This window comes from Eretmochelys imbricata, chromosome 8 (genome assembly GCF_965152235.1).
Source record: "Eretmochelys imbricata isolate rEreImb1 chromosome 8, rEreImb1.hap1, whole genome shotgun sequence".
NCBI lineage: Eukaryota > Metazoa > Chordata > Testudines > Cheloniidae > Eretmochelys > Eretmochelys imbricata.
In genome coordinates this window covers 63,901,759-63,915,746 of record NC_135579.1, presented here as the reverse complement: position 1 = coordinate 63,915,746, position 13,988 = coordinate 63,901,759, and the positions used below count along the sequence as shown (strand labels likewise).

At 41.8% G+C, this 13,988-nt stretch overlaps 1 protein-coding gene across 1 annotated transcript in view; it reads left to right on the top strand.

The window, feature by feature from the left end:
* The window catches only part of LOC144269569 (complement factor H-like), a 141,766-nt gene that overhangs the window by 89,458 nt on the left and 38,320 nt on the right, over positions 1-13,988 (top strand). Inside the window, exons 12-13 of the mRNA XM_077825351.1 lie at positions 4,406-4,582; positions 10,808-10,986. Of these exons, the coding sequence (XP_077681477.1) occupies positions 4,406-4,582; positions 10,808-10,986 (356 nt within the window). The remainder of the gene's footprint in view (positions 1-4,405; positions 4,583-10,807; positions 10,987-13,988) is intronic.

The window sequence follows — 13,988 nt, the reverse complement described above, 5'->3', positions numbered from 1 at the left end:
CTGCACAAAACAGCCAGAAATCAATTTAACTAGCTAGTGAGAGTTCCCCCCAGGCATGGAGGAGTTGGCTAGGGAAAAGGGACATTACTGGGGTGTCCTTGCACTGCAGAGGTCACTGGCTGCTGGAGTGAGCCCTTGGGGCCATAAGTAGCCAGCACAAGGTAGCTTGAAGAGGGTGGATCAGTCTGAGGATCTGGAAGGCAGAAGATTGGCTTAAAATCACCTTTGCTCCCTCCCCTACTCTGGTTCCCTGTTGTGCCTAACTGCTAAGATCAGAAAATCTGTGCCCTGGCTTCCCTATCCTGGAGAGTTTAGCTCTTAGTGTAACTCTTGCAGCCTGAAGCCTAGGGGGTGGGTAGGCTTAAGAGCCTGAGCTCCAGCACAAGCCCCAATGTCCACAGTGGTATTTTTAGTACTCTAGCTCAAGCCCCGCTAGTGTGAGTCTGTCGACCTGGGCTGGGAGGCTCACTCCGAGCTGCAATGCAGACATCCCCATAGATGGCTGAGGGAAGCATGACTACAACGGGAACAGCCACAGTAACAATATCCAGTACAGCAACTGAAGGAAGGGAATTATTCAGTGTCAGAAGGTAAGAAAAAAACCCAGTGGCCTCACTATAAGTAAGGAAAAGTTAGGATAGATGTTAGGAAGATATTCTTTATAGTAAGAGCATTAGAGTTGACTCTCAAGGGGAAAACCTGAGTCACTATCACAATAGATTGTCAAGAACAAACAGGTCTGAGAAGACATTTGTGGGACTAGCATAGAGGGAAGCCTACAAAATCAGGTCTCAAATTAAATGCTCAAAATGATCTCTTCTGTACCTTACTTTTGAGTCTAAGAATCCTCTTCTTTTATCGCCACATATTTCTAAAGACAAATGCAACAGATGCAATGTGCAACACTTTGTGTAGACTACTCTGTTTTGGTGTGGCATTGAAGCATTGTACATTTTTAAGTTTTTAAAAATATGCAATTAATAAGGTTGACATACACAAAGTACATATAATGAGGATACTTTAGGCTGTCAGAGTATCTTTCTCTAATTCTGTAGAGACATGTAGAATGCCTGCTTTTGAGCATATTTATTTCAACACCAGCAAAATGGTGTTTTTGCCTAAAGACATACTGGAATATGAATGTGCAGATGGATACCAAACATTAAATAAAATCTCAAGGAGTCACACAATATGTAGCATAAATGGATGGACTCCAGAGCCCCAATGTTTTGGTAAGCTATTTTTTTTGTACTAATGAAACGTCTACACTGCAGAATGTGTTTCTTTGAATGGGTTTTGTAGCGGTTTCATTTAATAATTTAAATAAATATGATTTAGGTGCAGGTTACATTGTGAATAATGATTGGGTGGAAAAAATTGATGGCTCCCAGGGTAGTCAAGAATCATTAATCCCATTTAGTCAGCAGTCCCAAGGAAACAGTGTTCTTCATAGATTAAGATTAAAATATCAACCTCATTTCCCATTTCCTGGCTTTCTTTGAAAATTTGGAATAAACTATGTGGGTGACGTTATTGATGGTGCACAGTGTGACATCTGTTTGTCGTATCCCTCCAACTTCATTTCACAGACTGTTTTTACAGATGATATAGGTAGTGTGGGAAGTGGTAGAGATGTACCAAGACCACAGCAAGAGAAAATTCTCTTTAGGCTATTGGAAGCATCAAGTACTGTGTCTCTTGAACCCTAATGGTTGTGGTCAGTCCCCATCTGGGATCATAAGGTGTTCCTGAGCAGGCTGCAGGAAGCCCAGTCCCTTTTATGGAGCTGAAGTATCTGTACAGAAACACCAGGGCCTGGAGTGGGGGCTGAGGGTGTATGGCTGTTTTAGACTGGGGGACGTGTTATGGTTTTACTTGCCATAGTCAGTGGATTTTTCGAGAATTAGTAACTCGTATGTTAGCTAGTTAGAGTGCTTGAATCAACTCATGCAAACAGAATTTTTACTAAAATAAGAAATACTTATTTTAATATCTGCATTAAGATTTTATTGTAACAGGAAACCTAAAGGCCTGATGGAAAATAGTGAAGTTTGAAAGGTTAACTTTATCAGCTTATTATTTACAGTTCGCCAAATATAATTTTGCTGAGTGAAGCCCCAGGTCAGTGAAAATGGTCTGTTTTTAAAGTTTCCTGCAAAGTTATTTATAATTAGAAGATGATGAAAATTCAAACTCATTTATTAAGGTTCATCATTTGCCTTCTGACAAATATCATCTTATGCCCTGCAGCTTGTTTTTATTCATTTTGTTTTGCCTCCTTGTCTTCTTTTCTTCCCCATCTGAGATGGGAATCTTATACTTTTAGAGAGATTCCCAGTCTATCCTCACCAGGACTTTTCTTCTTGCTGATAATCAAAGCCTTGGTCCACACAATGGGAGCCTTTCCATTGATTTCAACAGGCTCTTAATCAGACCCTAAATTATTTTGTTCCTATAAGCAAAATTATTGAATCCTTTTCCATAGGTGTAATTGCTACAATGTGATATTTTCTTTCCTTCCCTCACTGCCATCTTTGGCAATAGAATGTGAAATGGTGATGCTGGCCCATGGAGAGGCTTTTCCCAAGAAGGACAAATATCTTAATGGAGACGTGATGACATTTTCCTGTGCAAAACGTTACACCAGAGTAGGACCGGACTCTGCTCAGCACCTCCAACATGTCAAGGTAAATATTTACTCTCAGGTTATTGAAAAGGGAGAATAGTAATTCATCTGACTCTTGAATACTCTTAATCTTGTGGTGGGCTTCTTCTGTATTGTAACCTCTCCTCCAAGTCGAATCATTCCTCTGTCCCCCTGCTAATGCAGGGACTGTTGCCTTCAGTACATTTTCATTGTCTAGTTCTAAATGCCATGACTGAGTTTTCACCATTTACAGTGGGAAACTATTCCTGAACCTCATATCTCACAGTTAGGATGAAATTAAGAAAGGGAAGAAACATCCTATTATTCTTAGCTATGCATAGTGGAGAGGCCTGTTGTCTGAAAATGGACAGGTAAAATTTACACATATAAAAGTCCACTCAGACTTTTCATAACAATGGTTAAAAATTACAATATATCTGATCCAGAAAAGGATAGGCTGTGCCTACCTAGTCCCTCTGTGTTGTAGGCGAGGGGCATAAGATAACCTTAGTGCATACCCCTATTTCCTTTCTAAATTATCCAGATCATGCCTCATTGTCAGGGTATACCCCCCAAATCTGAACTCTAGGGTACAGATGTGGGGACCTGCATGAAAGACCCCCTAAACTTATCTTCTACCAGTTTAGGTTAAAACTCTTCCAAGGCACAGTCTTCTGCCTTGGACAGATGTTGCTGCCATCACCAAGTGATTTTCACAAATATTCAGGGAAGCGTCACTTGGAAACCCTGTCCCCCCAAAAATATCCCCCCAAGCCTCTTCACCTCCTTTCTTGGGGAGGCTGGAGAATAAAATACTAATCAGACATGAGCACGGACCAACCCCTTGTCCAAGGACTTTAGAATCAAAGGATTATTTTAAAAAAAGTAAATTTTATTAAAAAAGAAAGAAACATCTAAAAACTCAGGCTTTCGGGATTAAACACCAAAAATAACTTTCTTGGAGTTCAGTTTAAAGGTTACAAGCAAAACAAAAGCACCTGGGGTTAGCACAGAGGAATCCACAAACCAAAACAATCAAAGGCTCCTAATCACATCTGTCTTAACTTTTTCTGTGCTACTTACATATCTGGGGTTCCAAATGAGGCATTTCTAGGTATGATGCTGATGATTTTCCATACCTGGCTTAAAGTTTATAGCATGTTGCTGCCTTCCCCTCTCTCCAGCCTGAAAGACAAAGAACCCCCACTCATTTTTCCAATTTGAAAGGGTACAGCCTCCCTATTGGTTCCCCTGATCAGGTGCCAACTCAGGTTAAGCTTCTCTTAACCCTTTCCAGTTAAGGCAATTAGGGTTCAGCTGCTCAGGAGGATCCTATAGCTACTGACTGGCTGGGTGTCCATTAAAGGGAGTTACCCCCACCTCATTTATCACAGGTACTAACAATGCAAGCTAATTATTCATAGTACGGGGAGGTGTTATGTAAACTTCTATCACATACCTATACTGGTGTTTTTCTACCCAGTCCAAAAACCATCTCACTCCTTGCTGTTCTATCCTGGAGTAGAACCTACTAATTGTGTGGAGTGAGACTAGGATGAGCCCTGCAAAATCATTTCCACTTGTGACCTAATCAGCATTTGAATCCAAATCTCCAGAGATGTGTGGTCACTCACTAAGACATTTGTGTCACATTTCCCCACTTGCAGGAGTGAATTTGTTTTCATCCATGTTGATTATAGAGTATTTCTAGTTGTGCCTAATATTATACTAAATATTCAGATATTCTTTTTGTTCTAGTGGAAATCAAAGATTGTGGGCCACCACCCTACATTACCAATGGGGATATTATCAGTGAACTTCATGAGAAATATCAGCATGGTGACTCAGTGGAATATGACTGCAACCTCAGATTTAAAATGATCGGATCAAAGAATATAGAATGTGTTGATGGAGAATGGTCATCTTCACCCGTTTGCATTGCTAAACTATAGATTTTTCACTCTTAAGACTAGAAAACTATACACAATGAGGTGTAACATGCTGGCTGGTGTGCAAAGTTTCCGTACCATAGCCCTCTGTGGGATGGAATCAGACCTGTGAAAGTTTGTGACAGGTGCATTCTTTAGTGAGGTAGCACTGGAAAGACTCCAGCCTTAATTGAAGTCAATTAAGTAGTTTCTCTTAGGGATTACTTGGGTGGCAATTGTTGGGCTAATGAGGCAATTTATTCAGTAAATGGGAAGATATATCTGGAAGGAACTAGAAAGTGAAGGGAGAGGAGAGAAAGCTGTGTGGAATACTTTTCCTGTTGTATACTGAAAACTAAAAGCACATGTGGTGAGAGAGAAACAGGCTGTATGTTTGTAGCTAGGTAGCAGTATTCACACAGTAAGTGAAGGGATACCCTGTGACAAAGTATGTTTATTCCCTTGATGCCTAATATGCTACCCAGGGACCAACTGTAATTTGCAGGATCTGGAACGAAGGTTGATTAGGAAAATTGCAAGCTCTTTGGTTCTGTGTTTGTACCATGCTAGCAAAATGGGGTCCTGGTCCATAACTGGGGCTCCTTGATACTACAGTAATATTATTTATGAGTGCTATATGGCTAGTTTACTACTCGTACCCTGAGGGAGGCATTTGATATGCATATTAATTCTTATAATTTTAAGGATTAAAAATAAATGCACAAAACTATAGTATTTTCTTGCTCTTGCAGTTTATTGGGAAATCAAATAGAGTTTTTTGTTTGGATTCAGCAGCAGTAAAGACCTGCAGCTCCAGGAAATAATTACAGATCTTTTCATAAAATAAAGAGATACTATGAATGTTACCTATTTCTAGAGAATCTTAGGTGCACGTACAAAAACAGCTGAAAGGCAAAGAGGTGTGGAAAAGGATATTTGTGCAGATCAGTAATGGAATGCTTCCTGGGGGAGTGTGTTGTAAGGAGCAATTTAATAGAGGGAGGGGAGGTTGGGTAGCGCATAATAAGCGACAAGGAATCCTAGGTGTAGGGGTGGGCATGAAATTAAGCACAAACTAAAAGTGAAATGAGAGGGAAAAAAAACAGCTAGCCAGGAGATTTTGTGATGAATGTAGGTAGGTGGGGGTAGGCAATATGGGGCAAAAAGACAGGTAGTAATGAGATTGTGCTGAGCCTTGGAAGTGAGAGTAAGGAACCTGAATTTGTTGCAGTCAAAGAGAGCCAGCAAAGGAAAGAATCCAGAGAGCAGTGATGTGGTCACAGCAGGAAGGGAGGGAAATTATTTTAGCGCTGGTTTTGCTGCAGATTGGAAGATGAGAAGCTGAACTTGAGGGAAGCCAGGAAATATGACTGCAACCTGAGATTTAAAATGATTGGATCAAAGAATATAGAATGGGAACAAGATCAGGTCCTAAAATAGTGATTTTAATATTTGCATTAAATTTCTTTTATGATATATCTGTAAATGTGACAAAACTATAATATGGATCATTTATGTGCTTTACCCTACAGAAGAGGAAAAAATGTGTGTACCACCCCCCAGTATTGTCAGAGGGAGTGCTATCAATGTAAACCAGAACCAATATTTTCATGGTGATTCAGTGGAGTATGGCTGTGAAGGAAACCTTGAAATTGTTGGGACAAATATCATAAAATGTCTTAGTGGAGAATGGACATCTTTACATTCATGTGCTGGTAAACTGTTGTTAGATAACACTTTAAACATCAATGTAACTTAATTTTATTTAAAGATGTATAGAGTTTAATAGTATTGTCATAAATATAGATGAATAATGTGGATATTGTATCCAAAACCAATTATATTAAAATAACATCAAGGTTGCAAAGTCAAGCACTCAAAAGTTAGGAAATACACAACTGAAGGTTGTTCATGCATCTTTAATTCTGCCTTCTTGGACATGTGTTATGTTATAGTCTTTAATCAGATGAACAATATACTATATTTTCCACAAAACCCCAGCCTCATTCAGTGAATGAGAAGTTATTCAATATTCCTTTTTATCCTCTACATTCATTATGTGGCCACGGCCTTATTTACTGCACACCATTCAAACCCTGCACTGAATAGAAAACTACTAATTTCCTGCTGGATGTTTTTGTGTTTCTCATCATAGTATTTGAGCACTCCACAAACATTAATACATGTGTTCTCACAACAATCCTGTGAGATAACGGGGAATTATTTCCATTTCACAGGTAGGAAACTGAAATACAGACATTAGGGCTAAAATTGTCAAAAGCATCCACTAATACCAAATGAGACACCTAGGCTCTAACTTTCCACACTACTTCTAGCAGTTTTATAGCACATTGTATGTTAAAAGCACAGCTCCCATTGACTTCAGTTACAGGCATGAGTGCTCAGCAGTTCTACAAATTTGGCCCTAGATGTCTTGTGGTCAACTGTGAACATTTAATTGACTTGGCTAGCACCATATAATATTTCTTTTACAGAGTCAGGGATACAGTCCAATTCTCTTGGTCAGCATTCAACTTCTTGAACAATGAGACAATCCCTCCTCTTCAGGAAATTTCCTACCTCATTCTTTACCAGCCTTCTAGTGTGAAGAGTTGAAACAAGGTTCCTAAGACCACAGTCTCTTTTACTATACAACCCTAATTCATCCTCTGACCAGGTCCGTCCTTTGGACTGAAGTGGGATGAAAAAAGTATGTGATCATGTAATCAAAGACTGTAATTTAATGCATAATCACAAGGGAGCCAAATTAAGATTGAATAGGTAACCTTCATTCTGGCACTTCCTAACATAAGATTGATTTTTTGGATGCCATTTCAAAATTAAATAACAAGAAAACTGTAAAAACAGAAATTCCATTATGTGGAACCATTCTGACATTCAATTTGTATCATCCACAAGGTTTGGCTCTTTGGATCCACTGCACAGACTTCTGAGTTAAAGGAGGCTGTCCTTCTTTGTGGATCAGGTACTACAGAAGACATATGCTCTCCCAGTGAGTTTCACAGATATTTGAGAGCAAAGAAATATAGAAACTCAGGACTGCTGGATTTAATGCCAGGTTCTGGATAGGAGTGTATACTAGTGATTATAGACCCTTCCACTGTCCCGCCCCCTGCTCCTATCCTTCTCCTGACCCCCATCCATCAGGCCGCTCCTGCTCTTCCTCTATACTCCAACCTTCCTCTCTGTCTCTACCTTTTTGCTGGCTCCTGCCCTTTGCTCCTATATTCCCCTACATCCTCCAGCTCCTGCCCCATCCCCTTCTGTTCCTATCCAACACCATCTGTTCCTATACCTTGCCAAAACACTTCCTCTCCCTCTACTCCCATCCTCCCAGATGTTGTCCCCCCTTCCACCACTGTCTCCCACCCCCAGTGCATTTCCTCACACTCTGACTCTGCAAACCCCTCTCTCTGTACCCCACCAACCCACCGTTTCTCACCCCCTGCATACTAAATCAGGCTGCTTCCTTATTCTCCTCACTACTTGAGCACTGTAAGTTAACATTAAGAGTGCAAGGGAAGACAATCTTCCTGAATCATAGAATCATAGAATATCAGGGTTGGAAGGGACCCCTGAAGGTCATCTAGTCCAACCCCCTGCTCGAAGCAGGACCAATTCCCAGTTAAATCATCCCAGCCAGGGCTTTGTCAAGCCTGACCTTAAAAACTTCCAAGGAAGGAGATTCCACCACCTCCCTAGGCAACGCATTCCAGTGTTTCACCACCCTCTTAGTGAAAAAGTTTTTCCTAATATCTAATCTAAACCTCCCCCACTGCAACTTGAGGCCATTACTCCTCGTTCTGTCATCTGCTACCATTGAGAACAGTCTAGAGCCATCCTCTTTGGAACCCCCTTTCAGGTAGTTGAAAGCAGCTATCAAATCCCCCCTCATTCTTCTCTTCTGCAGGCTAAACAATCCCAGCTCCCTCAGCCTCTCCTCATAAGTCATGTGTTCCAGACCCCTAATCATTTTTGTTGCCCTTCGCTGGACTCTCTCCAATTTATCCACATCCTTCTTGTAGTGTGGGGCCCAAAACTGGACACAGTACTCCAGATGAGGCCTCACCAATGTCGAATAGAGGGGGACGATCACGTCCCTCGATCTGCTCGCTATGCCCCTACGTATACATCCCAAAATGCCATTGGCCTTCTTGGCAACAAGGGCACACTGCTGACTCATATCCAGCTTCTCGTCCACTGTCACCCCTAGGTCCTTTTCCGCAGAACTGCTGCCTAGCCATTCGGTCCCTAGTCTGTAGCGGTGCATTGGATTCTTCCGTCCTAAGTGCAGGACCCTGCACTTATTCTTATTGAACCTGTTCTCAGTTCTGGAGCCCCACAGGACTACAGAAAACTGGAGCAGTAATTGTATGGAAAGTCCTGCTTAGCTCCTATCGCTGCCAAATGCAGTGTGTTCACTCACTTTGTGGAGATGGCACATGCGCAGTCTGGTCACCCATAGGAGCTCTAAGGACATGGAGCATGTTCAGTGCTGACAGAATCTTCAGAAATTTCAGTTGTCTTTTGAGCTTGTGTGAGCTGAAATTATTCAAAGGTTCATACATTGGCCATATTTAGGCAGTATTTCCCAGGAACAGCAAAAGGCACATCTCTGATGCCAGGATGTCCCCTCTTGCCAAATTTGAGATCCATGCCTCAGTATGGAGGAGCTAAAGCTTCTAAAAAATTCTTACAACCAACTCATTAACATGGGCAAAAGAATGTGTTTTTCATTTACTTCATTCTTAGAAAAGGCAGAACCATTTTACTAACACTTTTCATACTAATAACTTCATAATGACATCATCATATCAATCAGAATTCATAAGTTGTACAGAATCATCACGCCTAGCATAACAAATTTCAGCCTGAAGAGTTTAAGTTTAACAAAGTTCTAGTGTGAAGAGTTGGACAATCTTAATTTAGGCAGCTCTACCTGCACCGTTTCTAATTATTTGGAGAACCGTTCTCCATCTGGCATAGCTCCCGTATTGGTTTCATGCTGGGTTTTCTCTACTATGGCTCCTAGTTTGCAAAGACTTAGGCATTAGTTTAGCTTGACGCACCATGAATAGTCCTACTGAACTCAAAGGGGTACTCAGTGTGTAAATGTAGCACATAAGTAAGTCTTCACAGCCCTGGGGTCTAAATTTGTTCTGGAGTTTCAAAACAGTTTGACCCCTTGTTTCAATGTATCTTTCCAATAACAGGCAACTTTGTAGCATCCCTGGGACTTTTAGGATGTAAGGGGCTATACAGTGGGTTTGTTTGTTTATTTGTTTGCTTTATGGAATTTTCCAATAACCTCAAAAACATTTCCAGGATGTGAGAGATTAATCCCACCCTCTGACCTCCTGTACGTCTGAAGCCGGTCTTTTCATACTGGAACTACTTTTGTGGCCTTTTCTTCTCATTCTTTCTTTCAGTTTCACAGGCTACTATAAGATAGTATATGGACTATGAAAATCAGGTAATTGCAGTAAAATAAGATTTGCATATTTACAAAACCAAGAAAGTAAGTAAGTCACTAAGGAGCTTTGGAAAATTGTATCCTGTATTCAACCCAGTGGTCAGTTTGCTTAGCTTGCACAATTATCTGACAGGTTTCAGAGCGGTAGCCATGTTAGACTGTATCAGCAAAAAGAACGAGGAGTACTTGTGGCACCTTAGAAACTAAAAACTTTATTTGAGCATAAGCTTTCATGGGCTAAAACCCACTTCATCAGAGAAGCCTTCATTATAACTCCCAGAAACTCCTAATTAAAGACACAAGGCCTGGTTCAGCACATCAACTTTAAGACACGTACTCCTTTCTTGGGTACTGATTGTTTTAAATAATGGCTGATGGTGGTACATTTCTCTACACAGTGGTGGGGTTTGAAAAATAGCAGAAGAAAAAATCAAATTAAAATTTGGTTGTTCTTTCACACATTTAAAGGGACACTGTTAACTTAAAAAAATCACCTTCTGTTAGAAAATATCTTGCCTGCTATTGTTAAAAGCACACAAACTATAAACACTAGAGAAAACATGCTTTTCCTTTGATCTCCTTCTGCTAATAATCTTGGACATTACTTGTAACAATAGTAGGTACAAAATTTTCACGTAGACACATCTTCAAGTTGATGGAATCTCTTTAAATGCATATTTACTTGACAGGTTCTTTGATCTATAACATATTTTAATTTTTGTGTTGGGTTTTATTTAGATCCACCTGTCAAATGTGCACTTCCAAGGAATCTTGAGAATATCGGATTTTTATCAGTTTACAATTTTCAAAAGAGTTTCTATCACAAAGATGTTGTAAAATACAGATGTAATTCAGATGTCAAGAAACTTAAACAGTCTGTGAATATGGGAAATGGTCACCCAAGCCAGAATGCATTGGTAAGTATTTGCATTTATATAAAATTGTTGCTTTGTAATCCAGCTAAAGAATGCTAATTTTATTAAAGCTACTATTAATCTAAATGAAGTTCACTAGTTTGAAAAATAGGACTGACTTAATAATTAAACCATAAATCTGTTTATATGCTAATAGGAAGAAAACACTGACCAAATACTTTTTAAATTGCAGAAATAATTTGACATCCTAAACAAATGACTTTTGGCTATTTACTATGAATTACTTTTTCAGAACAATTAAGGGTCTGGAATAAAGTACATATTGCAATGAGAGTTGGTTTGGTCTATAGAGATGTCTTCTTGATCTGCAGTGCCATAGGTGAATGCAGATGACCTAGACCTGACTTTTGTGTTGTGCTCAGAAAGAAACTTTAAACAAACTGTAGAATTTTGGGGTCAGTGGGAGACTGCTAAAGAAAATGTCAGACCAGTGTGCTGAGCTTGTGCTAGTGAGTTTCTCTCTAATTAACTTAATCCTGTAGCAGAAGGAAAGGGGACTCCAAAGGAAATGATTTTTGCCCTACATGTTTAACTCAATGGTTTACAAAATTTGTGTCCTCTGTGGAAGAAAAGATGGACTCAGTATCGTGAGTGGTTTTATCCTCAAGTTACTAGGGTTGAACCACATTTGAGGTACATGGAGACTGTGATTAAGGCCGATAAATATCTGTGGAAATGAAACCTCAACAAATGCAAAAACCTCTCAATAAGAGGAGGAGGGGGGAAGACTAGAAACTCTGGAAAACCCAGTGAGTGCTAGATGTGTTTGGATTCTGTGTTTGTAATATCATTTTGAGCCTTCGTGCAATACAATCCCCATGCATAAATCTGGAAAAATGGATAATCTAGGAAATGCTGCCAGTTTGTCTGATGTTGGACAAAAATAGAATCCTGGAGGCTGCTAGGGCTGCCAGAGACTTAATTTTGTAGTGTAGACAAGCCCTAAGTCGACTTCATCTAATTTGACCTCGAGCCCCCGAATTAAGTCGATTGTGCTTGGCCACACCATGCTCATTGTCTCTCTGGAGTGCGTCCTGACTAGTAGCGCCTTGACCGATGCACAAAGCAGTGCATCGTGGGTGGCTATCCCAAAGTGCAGCTTGCCGCAGTGTGTTTCAGGAAGTTTGTGCATGCCTCATGGGACCAAAACATTGTCTCAGGGAAGAATGGGACCATTCTGTTTGTTTCAGGGAAGCCTGGCTGTTTAAAAATAGCCAGAGCTTCGCGAACCAGCTGAGCAGCGGGGGACAGCAGAGCAGCACACAGCAGGAGTTTGCCTGGGAGTTCGCCTGGAGTGAGCCCAGTGAGGCTTACATCTTGCCAACTTCTCTGAGGAAGCTCATAGTAAGAAGGTGATATGGAAGGGGGGGGTTCAGCTGTTGTGACCTGCACTGGATGTGCCATGTTTGTCTTTCTTCCACAGGACAGAGCGACTTTGTCTGTACAAAGTGCAAGCTGGTCTCCATTTTGGAAGAGAAGATTGAAGGTCTGGAGCAACAGATAACGACCCTGCGTTGCATACGAGAAATGGAGGATTTTCTGGACAAAAGTCAGGATATGCTTCTACGGGCACAAAGCTCTAAAGATTTAGAGCAGGTTGCACAGCGGAGCCAAGAGGCCAGTGAAGAAGCTTGGCAACATGTGACCTCCGGAAGAAGAAGGGGGAATGTCCGGGTTCCAGCAACGCGGACACAGGTAACTAACCGCTTTCATGTTCTCTCCGCAGGTACCATTGTGGAGAGTGGACCAGATGATATGTCTGGGGGGAGAAAGCAGAAGGAGACTCCGTTGGTTGGAAGGCATGAGATGCACTGTCCTGAGATGGGGGGGTTCCACCACCACCACTCCCAAGAGAAGGTGGTGGTGGTCGGGGACTCTCTACTCCGGAGGACTGAGTCATCTATCTGCTGCCCTGACCGGGAAAACCGAGAAGTCTGCTGCTTGCCGGGGGCTAAGATTCGCGATGTGACAGAGAGACTGCCGAGACTCATCAAGCCCTCGGATCGCTACCCCTTCCTGCTTCTCCACGTGGGCACCAATGATACTGCCAAGAATGACCTTGAGCGGATCACTGCGGACTACGTGGCTCTGGGAAGAAGGATAAAGGAGTTTGAGGCACAAGTGGTGTTCTCATCCATCCTCCCCGTGGAAGGAAAAGGCCTGGGTAGGGACCATCGAATCGTGGAAGTCAACGAATGGCTACGCAGGTGGTGTCGGAGAGAAGGCTTTATATTCTTTGACCATGGGATGGTGTTCCATGAAGGAGGAGTGCTAGGCAGAGACGGGCTCCACCTTACGAAGAGAGGGAAGAGCATCTTTGCGAGCAGGCTGGCTAACCTAGTGAGGAGGGCTTTAAACTAGGTTCACCGGGAGAAGGATACCAAAGCCCTGAGGTAAGTGGGAAAGCGGGATACCGGGAGGAAGCACAGGCAGGAATGTCGGTGAGGGGAGGGCTCCTGCCTCATACTGAGAGTGAGGGGCGATCATCAGGTTATCTCAAGTGCTTTTTATATACGAATGCACAAAGCCTTGGAAACAAGCAGGGAGAACTGGAGGTCCTGGTGATGTCAAGGGATTATGATGTGATTGGAATAACAGAGACTTGGTGGGATAACTCACATGACTGGAGTACTGTCATGGATGGTTATAAACTGTTCAGGAAGGACAGGCAGGGCAGAAAAGGTGGGGGAGTAGCACTGTATGTAAGGGAGCAGTATGACTGCTCAGAGCTCCGGTACGAAACTGCAGAAAAACCTGAGTGTCTCTGGATTAAGTTTAGAAGTGTGAGCAACAAGAGTGATGTAGTGGTGGGAGTCTGCTATAGACCACCGGACCAGGGGATGAGGTGGATGAGGCTTTCTTCCGGCAGCTCGCGGAAGCTACTAGATCGCACGCCCTGGTTCTCATGGGTGGCTTTAATTTTCCTGATATCTGCTGGGAGAGCAATACAGCAGTGCATAGACAATCCAGGAAGTTTTTGGAAA